Source organism: Pipistrellus hanaki (assembly GCF_964339955.1).
Source record: "Pipistrellus hanaki genome assembly, chromosome: 5".
NCBI lineage: Eukaryota > Metazoa > Chordata > Mammalia > Chiroptera > Vespertilionidae > Pipistrellus > Pipistrellus hanaki.
The window spans coordinates 79367395-79379748 of record NC_140507.1 but is presented as its reverse complement, the minus strand read 5'-3'; the positions used below and the strand labels follow the sequence as shown (position 1 = coordinate 79379748).

The window sequence follows — 12354 nt, the reverse complement described above, 5'->3', positions numbered from 1 at the left end:
GTTGCAGGCGCATCCCGGGTGAGAGGTGTGCAGGAGGCAGCTGATTGATGACTCTCTCATCAATGTTTCTAACTAACTATCCCTCTCTATTCCTCTCTCTAAGAAATCAGTAATATATATATATATATATATATATATATATATATATATATATATATATATATATGTGTATATATGTAAAGAAGCAAGCACATAAGCACACTGAGGCACCCAGGATACCAACAGGAAGCCAAAAGCATTCCTATGGCTGCCAAAGGCTGGGAGGTGGAACTCAACACAGCTGCTTTTCTCAGAATCCTGGATTGCTGTTTAGCCAGTTGTATGACTTCGGGCAAATGACTTAACCCTCAAATTGCAGGTTTGTGATCTGTGATGCAGGAGGAGTGTGGTATTAGCACTTACACGTAATAGGGTTGTTATAAGGGTTGAATAAGGGACCGTGAAATATTCAGGGTCTTGGGGAAAGGTTGCAAAACGAGGAAGAAGTCTCTAACCAGGGCCCAGGCCCACTTCCTTTCGGCCACAGTCCCGGTGACGCCACAGGCCAGGTCATCCAAGGAGTCAAGGGTATCCTGCCCTCCACTTGCTGCGGGGCCCGGGCCTCAGCACCTGCTGGGCTCTCGGGCGGGATCTGTCGCCTGCACGTCAAAGTGACCGGCAAAGTCCAATCACCGCTGTGCAGGGGCGGGCCGAAGGGTCCCCTGGGCCAACTGGAGGCTAGCGCGGGGTACCCGGCCGATGCTGTTAGATCTCGAAGGGTGGGTCGCGCGCTCCCCGGGGAAGGGAACTCCCGGGAGATGGCGTCCGGGGATTCCTGAGGGAGGCCTTCTCAGTCCGCAGCAACAGCCCCAGCCGCCCTCCTCACCTCAGCGGCGGCGCGGGCTACCCCCTCTTCACACCTCTGGGTCCGCCTGGCCCACCATATTGGTTTCTGGCTTCTGGCCCCGCCCCCTCGCCTCATTGGCCCGGGCCCAGGCATTGGCCCAGCTTTCTTGCTCAGTCCTTCCCCGCCCAAAGTTAGACCCGCCTCCCTCCTCTGGGCTCCGCCCACACATCTAAGCCACGCCCCCAACCTTTTCCGGGGCCAGGCGGGGTCCACCCTTCCGGTTTGTTTCCGCCCCTTCGGCCCACGTTCCGCCCCTTCGGCCCACGTTCCTGCAGGACTCCTTCCTCTTCCCTCTTCTTTTAAATATATTTTATTGATTCAGAGAGGAAGGGAGAGGGATAGAAAGTCAGAAACATCAATGAGAATCATCGACCAGCTGCCTCTTGCACACCCCCTACTGGGGATGTTCCCACAACCAAGGTACATGCCGTTGCCCGAAATCGAACCTGGGACCCTTGAGTCTGCAGGCCGACGCTCTATCCACTGAGCCAAACCAGTTTCGGCCTCTTCCCTGTTCTTTCAGGACTCCGGTCTCCCTCTGGAGTTAAACTCTCCACTCACCTGCCAAATCCTCCTGGCCCCGCCCACCTGCCAAGCCCCGCCCACCGCTCTGGTTCCTCGCACCCCTTTGCCCCACGGTTCCTCCCCGCCCACCGGAGCCTGGTACCCGCGGGCTCCGCCCTTGCACCCTAGTCTGGTCCCCCATGGCCATCGCGCCCAGGGAGGTAGGTGTTCAGCTGGCACTCAGGTAAGTCGCGTTCTCTCCGCGCGCTCCCCGCACCCCGACGGCATGGAGGGGCCCCAGGCTAAAGGCGGGGGGCCCCGCAGCCCGGACCCCGCCTCGCCGCCGCTGCTGCTGCGCGCGCCCCCGGCCCCGAGTCCCGACGGCGGCAGCACCAGCACCGTGGTGCCGGACCGCGGCGACATGCCCGAGCAGGTGGTGACGGCCCAGCAGGCGCCGTCGCGCCTCACCCTGAAGCTGCTGCGCGCCTGCATGTGGAGCCTGGTGTACTCGGCGGCGCTGGTGGCCGCCGCCTTCTACGGCTGCATCGCGCTCACGCACGTGCTGTGCCGGCCCCGGCGCGGCTGCTGCGGGCGCCCCCGGCGCACGGCGCCCGTCTGCCTGAGCGACCCCGAGCTGGGGGAGCACTGCTTCCTGACCCTCAGGGTGAGCGCGCGCGGGGCCGTCGGGGCTGCCATCGGGGCTGGAGCAGGCTGGGAGGCGGGGCTGCGGCTTCCTGAGCTGAACGCTAAGCATTGCATCCAAATATAAGGCCGAAATGGGGGAGAGAGGGGTGTTGGAAGGGAGGGTTTCAAGCATAAGGAAGCGGGGTTCCTCAGATCTTGGGCTGTACCTCCCCCAGAGCTCGGGCCTGCGCCTGCACTATGTCTCCGCTGGACGCGGCAACGGGCCCCTCATGCTCTTTCTGCACGGCTTTCCCGAGAACTGGTATGTCTGCGGCCCAGGGGACTGACTGGGTGCATAGGACTCGGGGGTGGGGAACTCAGACCATCAGGATACCCAGGAGGCGGGACCAGGGCTGGGTACACTGGGGGCGGCGAACAGATCTAGGGCTCCGATGGGATGCTGTGTGACAGGTTTTGTAGGAGGCCCCGAGGAGATGGGCCCCAAGGAATGAGAAACAAGAATGAGTTCACTCTGCCCCGGATGGGCCTCTGCTAGGTGTGGATGGAGGTGCAACCTGGGGACCCTGACAACCTTCCTCTTCCGCCTGGTCCCCAGGTTCTCCTGGCGCTATCAGCTCCGGGAGTTCCAGAGCCGCTTTCACGTGGTGGCTGTGGACATGCGTGGCTACGGCTCCTCTGATGCACCAAAGGATGTGGACTCCTACACTATGGACCTGTTGATGGTGGACGTCCAGGATGTCATCCTGGGCCTGGGTGGGGATGTGTCCCCATCCCTGCCTTGGCCTTCCCCACCCCTGTCTCACCTCTGCCTGGTGCCTCACTTCTGTTTCCTCCCATCCCTCAGGTTACTCCAAGTGTATCCTTGTGTCCCACGACTGGGGTGCGCTGATAGCCTGGAACTTCTCCGTCTACTACCCATCCCTGGTGGAGCGGATGGTGGTGGTCAGTGCTGCCCCATTGTCCGTGTACCAAGGTGTGTCCGGGAGTCCAGGGGGCTGGGATGGGTCTGTTTGAAGGAGCATGTGTTTGTGCCCACACCTCTCTGTCCATCCGTCAACACTCCTGGGGCTGCAGGGTCAGCCTCGAGCCTGGGTCCCTTCCCCTGTGGCACTCCCAATCTGCCATCGATGACAGTCCCTTAGGAGTAACTCACTGTGACAACCTCTCTGACAGTACAGTTCCTCGTACAATAACCTTCCCAAGCCCCCTCGGCTTAGGAAGGTGTCATTATCCCCATGGTCCAGTTGGGGAAACTGAGAGAAGTCAAATGGCTTTCTTCTGGCAGTGAGGGCATAGGTCACTAAGCAACCGCAATAGCATAAGATGCCATCTCTGGCGACCCAGTGCTCACCACGTCACTGATTTTAATTGCCAGCATTGTAGTCAGAGCTGAATACTTGTTCTTCCCCTCTTTTCTCCCCCCGCCCCCTCTCTCTCTCGTTGTTGCTTCTTGCCCATTTCCATCTCTAGACTGTCAGCTCCCTGAGTGTAAGGGAGTTTTGTCTGTCCTGTTCACCACTGTGTCTCCAGAGTCTAGAACGGGGCTTGGCACACAGTAGGTGCTCAATATGTGGTGGTTGGACGAAGCAGGCCTGGGCAAGGAAAGCACACAGTGGAGCGTTGGTGCGTCCGTGTGCCTGACCAGGGTGTGTTTATGGGCACAGGCATGTGGAGCCGCCCAGGCCCAGGCCTCATGTCTGTTCCCCTCCCCCTAGATTACGCAGTGCGCCACATCGGCCAGTTCTTCCGTTCCAACTACGCGTTCGCGTTCCAGCTTCCCTGGCTGCCCGAGAAGTTGCTGTCCATGTCTGACTTCCAGGTGAAGCAGAGGGAAGGCCGGGGGTGGTTGTGGGTGGAGGGAGGGCAGGTGGTTGGGTAGATGGAGCACTGAAGCCAGAGTCTGGCTTTGTCCTCAGATCCTGAAGACCATCCTCACCCACCGTAAGAAGGGCATCCCACGCTTGAGCCGCGATGAGCTGGAGGCCTTTCTTTATGACTTCACCCAGCCTGGTGGCCTCAACGGGCCCCTCAACTACTACCGGAACATCTTCCGGTAAGTCTGGGCCCAGGCAGGAGCTCCGGAGCGTTGGCGGGGAAGGGGGGAGGGGCTGCCATCCTTCTCTGCCTGCCTTGTCTGTCACAGGAACTTCCCCCTGGAGCCCCAGGAGCTGGCCACGCCCACCCTGCTGCTGTGGGGGGAGAAGGACCCCTACTTCGAGCAGGGGCTGGTCGGGGCCATCGGCAGGCGCTTTGTGCCCGGCCGGCTGGAAGCCCACACCCTGCCAGGCGCGGGGCACTGGATCCCGCAGAGCCACCCTAAGGAAATGCACCAGCACATGTGGGCCTTCCTGCAAGACCTGCTGCACTAGCGGCCCTCGCTCCCTGGCCCGCGTGCGCCTGGGAGACCACACGGCGAGCGTTCTCAGGCGCTCTCTGGGGCCGTGCCTGGGGGCGGAACCCCGAGATCGCACACAAGAGCGACGGTGGGTGTCCCGGAGCACGTCAACCCGTGTGTTCACTGGCCTGAGTGTGTACCCGTGAGCAAGCACGTTGACTCCAGGAAACCAGGGATGCCTCTGCTCCATGGAGCTACATGCTGTGTTCTCTCTCCCTTCCCTGGGGCCCCAGTTTTCTGGACAAAATCAGCACCCTGAGACCCTGAAGTAAACTTAGCCGAAACCGGTTTGGTACAGTGGATAGAGCGTCGGTTTGCGGACTGAAAAAGTCCCAGGTTCGATTCCGGTCAGGGGCATGTACATTGGTTTTGGACACATCCCTGGTGAGGGGTGTGCAGGAGGCAGCTGGTTGATATTTCTAGCTCTCTGTCCCTCTCCCTTCCTCTCTGTAAAAAATCAATAAAATATATTTTTTTAAAAAAAGAAAGAAAGAAAGTAAACTTTTACTTTCCTGTCCCTGGCTCCTGTCTCCATCCGGTCTGGGTCTTCAGCTACATGCTGCTTTGTCCAATACAGTCCCCGTAGTCACATCTGACTACTCTGATCTAATTGCTAATTAATTAAAATTAAATACAATTAACAATTCAATTCCTCAGTCACACTAGCCATCTTTCCAGGGCATCAACATAAAAAGTTCTAGCCAAAACGGGTTTGGCTCAGTGGATAGAGCGTCGGCCTGTGGACTGAAAGGTCCCGGGTTTGATTCTGGTCAAGGGCATGTACCTTGGTTGCAGGTACATCCCCAGTGGGGTGTGTGCAAGAGGCAGCTGATCCATATTTTTCTGTCATTGATGCTTCTGACTCTCTGTCTCTCTCTCTGTAAAAAGTCAATAAAATAAAATAATAAAAAATAAGAACATAAAAAGTTCTATCGGCCTGGCCCGTGTGATGCGGTGGGTGAGCAGCAGCACATGAACCAGGTCACGGTTTGGTTCCCTGGTAGGGCACATGCCCAGGTTGCGGGGGGCATATGGGAGGCAGCCAATCGATGATTTTTCTCTCATCATTGATGTTTCTATCTCCCTCTTCCTTCCTCTCTGAATCAATAAAAAATACATGTTTTTTAAAAAGTCCAATCAGACAGTGCTGATGAGGATGTTCCCAGCGGAGGGGCCTCCTGCTTGGCTCCTGACCGCCTCCAACGAAGGACCCCCCGGGGGGCAGGTGGGTGCCCAGAGTCCTCCCCAGCGAGGCCGTGGGCAGCACCCTCCATGATCGTCCAGTCTTAACTCCAGGCCTTGAAAGGCCAAGGTCTCTCGCAGCAGCCTGGGAGAGACGCCTGGGGTCTTGTCTCAGGTCCGTGGGAAAACAGCTCTTGGCTCCCTTAGGATTGGGCACAGGAAGGGACCAGCTCGCTGAATGGCCATCCAGGGTCCGAGGCCTGCTTCTCCGGCTTTTGGAGTCATCTGTTCCAAATTCACCGATTTCTGTTGATAACTTTTGGGGCCCCAGGCTCCAACCTCCCACTGAGGGCGGTACAAGTCAAGGGTGGGTTACCCGCCTCAGACTGGTCACAGCATCAACTGCTGTCTCCCTAACCTTTGTCTGGCCTTCGGGGGCAGTACCATGACCCACAGCAGGACAAATCTCTCTGGGGATCCAGCGGACCTCATCCATACACTCTCATCTCTTGGTCACACCAGTTGGCCCTCCCTTGTCTCCAATGTAACAAACATCCTTTAAAATATATATATATATATATATATATATATATATATATATATATATATATATATATATATTAGAAACTTATATTGGGTCAATTATTTGTTTTTTTCCAACATGAAAAACACTTATCCTACAAAGCAAAAATGACAGAGAATATGTATATATATATATCTCTTTTTATTTCAGATAGATAGAAACATCAATGATGAGAGAGGATCATTGAGGGGCTACCTGCTGCACACCCCCTACTGGGGATCAAGCCCGCAACCTGGGCATGTGCACTGACCAGGGATCAAACCCTGACCTCCTCATTCATAGGTCGATGCTCAACCACTGAACCACACCGGCCAGGCCCAATGTAACATCCTTTGGTTGTGGGTGGCAGAAACAAGCATCAGGTGTTTCAGCCATGGGGTGAGACCGGAGCTGGGCTCAGCAGCCTCGGTACTTGAATTCACTCAGCAGGAATTCAGAGCAGTGCTCGCTTCGGCAGCACATATACTAAAATTGGAATGATACAGAGAAGATTAGCATGGCCCCTGAGCAAGGATGACATGCAAATTCGTGAAGCGTTCCATATTTTTAAGGAACTCACTACAGACTGATTCATTTGCCTCTCAGCATAACCATTATGGCTTGTTGCAGTTTAGGTTCTTATAAGGGTATTTCTTGGATCACATGATCTCACACATCTAGAGGAAATAATGAACAACATAAACTGATGAACAAAAACAGACCCAGAGAAAGAGAAGCAGCGATCAGACTCTCAAACCTCAGAGGGAAAGTAAGGGAGGATGGGGATAAGGGAAAGAGATCAACCAAAGGACTTGTGTGCATGCATATGGGCCTAGCCAGTGGCCATGGACAACAGGGGTTATGGGGAGGCATATCTAGGGAGGGCTTTGGGATGGGAATGGGGGAATAAGGACAATTATGTGAGACCATAATCAATTAAAAAAATAAAAAATAAAAATACAATCATCTCTCAAAAAAATAAAAAATAAAAATAAATAAGAATTCAGAGCAAGAGCAAAGGCTTGAAACTATAAGAGAAAGTTTATAAAATCACAGAGAAGAAAAGGAATTTGTAGGAGGAATGGGCTTAGGAAACAAGTTATGCGGGCAGAGGAAGGGACGTTGGAGCTCAGAAGTGAAGGTAAAGGAGATCCCCTGGGGGGAAGGGGAGGAGAGAAAGGCACCCGCATGCTCCCGGGAGGGAGAGCACACCGGATCCTCTGTCCTAGGGTTTTTGTGTGTGTGTTTTTTTTTAAATATATATATATATTTTTTTAAAGTATATTTTATTGATTTTTTACAGAGAGGAAGACAGAAGGATAGAAAGTTAGAAACATAGATGAAAGAGAATCATCGATCAGCTGCCTCTTGCACATCCCCTACTGGGGATGTGCCCGCAACCAAGGTACATGTCCTTGACCGGGATCAAACCCGGGACCCTTCAGTCCGCAAGCCAGCGCTCTATCCACTGAGCCAAACCGGTCTCAGCCCTAAGGGTTTTAAGGGTGGAGGTTTCAGGAGAGGTTCCAGGGGGAAATCTCAGTAGAATATTCAGCAGCTTTCCAGGTGTGTCCTTTCAGGGCAGGGATCATCCTTCGATGCAGCTGGTCCTGAGGTCAGAGGTGGTGTCACTTGTCTGGTTTTGCTGCTTTTCTGGGCCTGGAGCTGAAATACAACTGAGGCCTGTAGGGAGGAAAGGCCAGGGGGTCCAAACCCAAAGCGCAGGAGCAGCAATACGCTAGGCTAGGGGGAGAAAGGTCACCCTGGGGAGGAGGTCCCACCTGCCATCGTCCTTTGCTGGGCACCCAGGGCCTCCTGCCCTAGTGACCTTCTGTGTCTGGCCCATCGTGCTTGCTCTGCTCGTGCCTGTCTGTGTCCCACATCCCCCACTCGAGGATCTTGGCTCTGGATTCTTTTTTTTTTTTTTTTTTCTTTTCAGCAGAAAAGTTTTATTTCTTATAAGGACAAACAACTGAAACCACAACCAAGGCCTTTACAGACACAAAACAAAGCAGCCATTTAAAGCATTATATATTGAAGGACAAGACGTATAATGGGGAAATGCTTCGCCATCTGAAGCTTACATCAAACTCCTCAACCGACAGCTGAACTCGGCTGGCGCTTGGGTGTGATCAAGAGGGAATACAGCTACAGAACCAAAGGAGAACAGCTGTTGTCTACAACACAAGCATTTTCAGACTACACTGGCAGGGGTGTGTTTCGATAGTGAAGGGCGGAGGGGAGAAGAGCAGTGCCTTCCCACAGGACCTCAGGCTGCCTTGCACAGGGCCACGGCCGAGAAGCAGACCTCCCCTGCTCACGCTCGGTGATTCTCGGCAGACCTTGGCAGCATCCTGCAGCGGCGAGTCCTCTGCGCTGGTGCCGTGATTCACCGGGAAAGGCATGCGTCCATCAAGTTCATAGAGGTGGCCGTCCACGTTGTTGAAGAGAATAAAGTGAAAGTTCACTTTGTCATCTACCCGACACTGGCCTTCCTGGGCCACAGCGTCATGGGCTGTCTGAATGGCCTCATTCTTTTCAAAGCATTTTGCTCTGTCTTCGGGGGACAACTTCTCCGTTTCTGAAAGAAACTGTTTCAGGACCGACCCATCCTCAAATTCCAGTTTGTCTTGACTGTTGGCCACGGCGTGTATGAGTCCGATGGTGCCACAGGAGTTCCCAATGGTCTGCCTCATGAAGTACACCTTAGGGCTGACGTCTTGTCCCTTCAGTTCTTCGATCTGTTTTTTCCTGAAGTTCTCATGCTGGTTGGTGAGCGGAAAGAGCAGCAGCAGCGCGCAGGCGGGCGCGGGCACCGAGCGCGGCGCGTCGTCCTCCAGCCCCAGCACGTCCACGAAGCGCCACTGGCCGGCCACCCCCAGCCGGGCCAGCACTTTGTTCAGCATCTCGGGGTTGATCTCCATGGGTTTGAGCTGCATCTTGGCGGAGCACAGGTGAGCAAGGCCGCAGGAGGGGAGGACAAACAGCCTTGGCTCTGGATTCTTCCAGAGAAAAGGGGCGCAGGGTCTCTTCTGTGGCTGCTTCCTGCTGAAGAGGGGTGACGTTTCCTTCGGAGCTAAGTGATCCTGGCTCATTGTCACAGGAGTAATGAGACCTGAGGACAGAAGGAGGGGACGGTGGTGATTAGAGGTGGTATTCCTGAGTACGAGTAGGGTTTGTAACATGGTGCTCTGACTGGGAATTGAACTGTGACCTTCTGGTTCATAGGTCGACACTCAACCACTGAGCCACACCAGCCAGGCTCTCTCTCTCTTTTTATTTTTTTTGCTTTACTTTTTTTTAAAATAAATTTTTATTGTTCATATTATTACAAATGTTCCTTTCCCCTCACCCCACCCCTCCATTGCTCTCCTCCACCAGGTTCCAATCCCACCCTCTGCCCTTTCCCCACCCCCCATTGTCCTCATCCATAGGTGCACAGTTTATGTTCAGTCTCTTCCCACATCCCCCTCTCCCCTTTTCCCCAAGAATCGTCAGTTCACTCCCCTTCCATACCTCTGATTCTATTATATTGACCAGTTAATATTGTTCATCAGATTTTTTTTTTAATTTCCTTGGTTTTTAGATTCACTTGTTGATAGTTACATATTTGTTGTTCATAATTTTTATCTTTATTTACTTTCTCTTCCAAAAGAACCCCCTTCAGCAATTCATATAATTCTGGTTTGGTGGTGATGAACTCCTTTAGCTTTTATTTATTAGTGAAGCTCTTTATCTGGCCTTCAATTCTGAGTGATAGCTTTGCTGGGTAGATTATTTTTGGCTGTAGGTTCTTGCTATTCATCACCTTGAATATTTCTTGCCATTCCCGTCTGGCCTGCATGGTTTCTGTTGAGAAATCAGCTGACAATCGTATAGGTGCTCCTTTATAGGTAACTACCTGCTTTGCTCTTGCTGCTTTTAATATTCTCTCTTTGTCTTTTGCTCTTGGAATTTTAATTATGATGTGTCTTGGTGTGGTCCTCTTTGGATTCCTTCTGTTTGGAGTTCTGTGTGCTTCCTGGATTTGTAAGTCTAATTCTTTCACCAGGTGGGGGAAGTTTTCTTTCACTATTTCTTTCAGTATGTTTTCGATATCTTGCTCTCTCTCATCTTCTGGGACCCCCATAATTCTGATGTTGGTTCGCTTGAAGTTGTCCCAGAGGTTTCTTACATTATCTTCAATTTTCTGGATTCTCTTGCCTTCTTGCTTCTGTGGAGGACTGTCTTCTGGCTCTTTATGTTCCAAATCTTTGACTTGATTCTTGCGATCTTCCATTCTGTTTTTAGAACTCTGTATAATATTTTTTATTTCAGACAATGTATTCTTTATTTCTTGTTGATCCCTTATCATTTCTCGTTGATTCCTTATTAATTCTAGTTGATCCCTTTTCATATCCTCATAGGTCTTATCAACCTTTTCTAGGAAATTCTTGAAAAACCTTATAAGCGTAGATTTGAACTCTATATCCAGTCGCTTTTTGTCCTCCATTTCTTTCGTTTGTGATCTATTTCGTTGTAGCATTTTCGCAGCTTCCCTAATGGGGTGGAGTTTCAGGGTGGAGCCTACAGCCTTGGCTTCCGTCAGCCCCGCCCTATGCGGCTCCTAAGTCTCAGGGTCCTTCAGTACTCGCTGCAAGCACCTCTGAGAGAAAGGTGCCTCAATTTTTGCCTAGACCAGAGGTTCCCAAACTTGTTTGTGCCGTAGACCCCTTGCCATGTTTTTCGGTTTTGGGTAGACCCCCTACTTACCGGATATTGATTTTTTTGTAAATTTCTAACTGTAGTGAAGTTTAGTGTTAAAATTTAATAAAAAATAATGTACCTACTTTTCTCCGGCATTGTCAAACAAAATAACACTGATTCACTATAATTTGTATGATAAACTACCAGTTTATATTTTTTTAAATATTTTCTCAGCATTTTCCTATTCAAGATTCAGGAAACGAATGAACGTATTTTTCTCACATTCATATTTATAGAGTGACGGATTGAACAAGTCGGTGCAAGTTCGCAAAGCTTTGAGACAAAAATTGGCAAGAATGTTTACTGCGCGTATGCTTGTAACAAGATGATACTGGTATATCATTATGTGCAGGTTTTTATCCTACAACTTACACAATTTTACAAACATATATAATAAATTTTTTACTTCATAGGTACTTTTATAAATAATTTATATGTTTTTATAAGATAATATGATGTAAGTAAATAGGTACTATCAGTGTATGTTGAGATCCACTATCGTGGACCCCCATTTTCATTCATGGACCCCCAAATTTTTTTTTCGCTGATGTAGACCCCTTGCAGGTTGTCATAGACCCCTGGGGGTCGATAAAGACCACTTTGGGAATCACTGGTCTAGACTTTCCCCTAATAAGCCCAGAACTGGGGTTCAGTTCAGTTGGAAGTTGGATTGGAGGTGGCGTTCAGAGCAGACTGGAGGCCAAGTCTCCTTCCCACCAGGAGAACAGTCCCTTCTCTGTGCCTCTAAGACCTCTTTTCGCCGCTCCCCCAGGGTTCTGCCTTACAGCCCAGCTCCCTATGAATGAGCCTGGGTCCCCGGGGTCTGGCCTAGAACTGGGATTCAGAGCAGTCGGAACTGGGGCCCAGCACAGTCGGAGCTTTTATCTCCTTCCCGCTAGGGAACGCCAGCCAGGCAATCAGCCACCCCACCCTTCCTCTCAGGCTTCGTCCTCTCCGCGCACCGCGTGTCTCCGTACCTTAGGCTTTTACAGCTCCTCCGCGCTTCCTTCTGGTTTTCTCCTTGCTTGTCGTTGTAGAATTTCCAGTCAGTCGACTTTCCTGTAGTTCTGGGTAATGTCCATTTTATATTTTAGTTATATTTTATTGAAATTGTTGTGTGCGGCTGCGGCTAGGTATTTACCTGTGCAGCCATCTTGGCTTCTCCTCCCCCAGGCGCTCTCTTTAAAAAAAAAAAAAAAAAAATTATAGCTGAAACCAGTTTGGCTCAGTGCTAGAGTGTCGGTCTGCGGACTGAAAGGTCCCAGGTTCGATTCCGGTCAAGGGCATGTCCAGTAGGGGGTGTGCAAGAGGCAGCTGGTCGATGTTTCTCTCTCATCGACATTTCTGGCTCTCTCTCTCCCTTCTCTCTGTAAAAAATCAATGAAAAATATACTTTAAAAAAATTATATATATCTCCTTACTTTTTTTTTTTTT

The 12354-nt window shown here is 51.4% G+C and overlaps 2 protein-coding genes across 2 annotated transcripts; one reads left to right on the top strand and one right to left on the bottom strand.

Moving 5' to 3' along the window:
* The first annotated feature begins 1214 nt into the window (after positions 1 to 1214).
* LOC311623631 (epoxide hydrolase 3-like) lies at positions 1215 to 5151 on the top strand. The gene is made up of 8 exons (XM_084885979.1): positions 1215 to 1306; positions 1410 to 2054; positions 2251 to 2336; positions 2631 to 2788; positions 2880 to 3008; positions 3751 to 3854; positions 3952 to 4088; positions 4179 to 5151. Exons 2-8 carry the CDS (start codon positions 1677 to 1679, stop codon positions 4402 to 4404), a joined length of 1218 nt encoding a protein of 405 aa, XP_084742105.1. The 5' UTR covers positions 1215 to 1306; positions 1410 to 1676; the 3' UTR covers positions 4405 to 5151.
* A 3037-nt stretch (positions 5152 to 8188) lies between these two features.
* On the bottom strand, positions 8189 to 9158 carry LOC311623671 (ubiquitin carboxyl-terminal hydrolase isozyme L1-like). Its single transcript, XM_084886045.1, is given in 3 exon segments — positions 8189 to 8490; positions 8493 to 8504; positions 8507 to 9158. Coding segments are annotated over 3 exon segments (666 nt in total). The 5' UTR covers positions 9114 to 9158; the 3' UTR covers positions 8189 to 8443.
* Between the last annotated feature and the right edge of the window lie 3196 nt (positions 9159 to 12354).

What these genes read in the sequence shown, in the direction of transcription:
- LOC311623631 (XM_084885979.1), top strand. Translation starts at nt 1,677, where the DNA reads ATGGAGGGGCCCCAGGCTAAAGGCGGGGGGCCCCGCAGCCCGGACCCC. An exon ending in ACTGCTTCCTGACCCTCAGG is followed by an intron (nt 2,055 to 2,250) that starts GTGAGCGCGCGC and finishes TACCTCCCCCAG; the next exon opens with AGCTCGGGCCTGCGCCTGCA. An exon ending in CCCATTGTCCGTGTACCAAG is followed by an intron (nt 3,009 to 3,750) that starts GTGTGTCCGGGA and finishes CCCTCCCCCTAG; the next exon opens with ATTACGCAGTGCGCCACATC.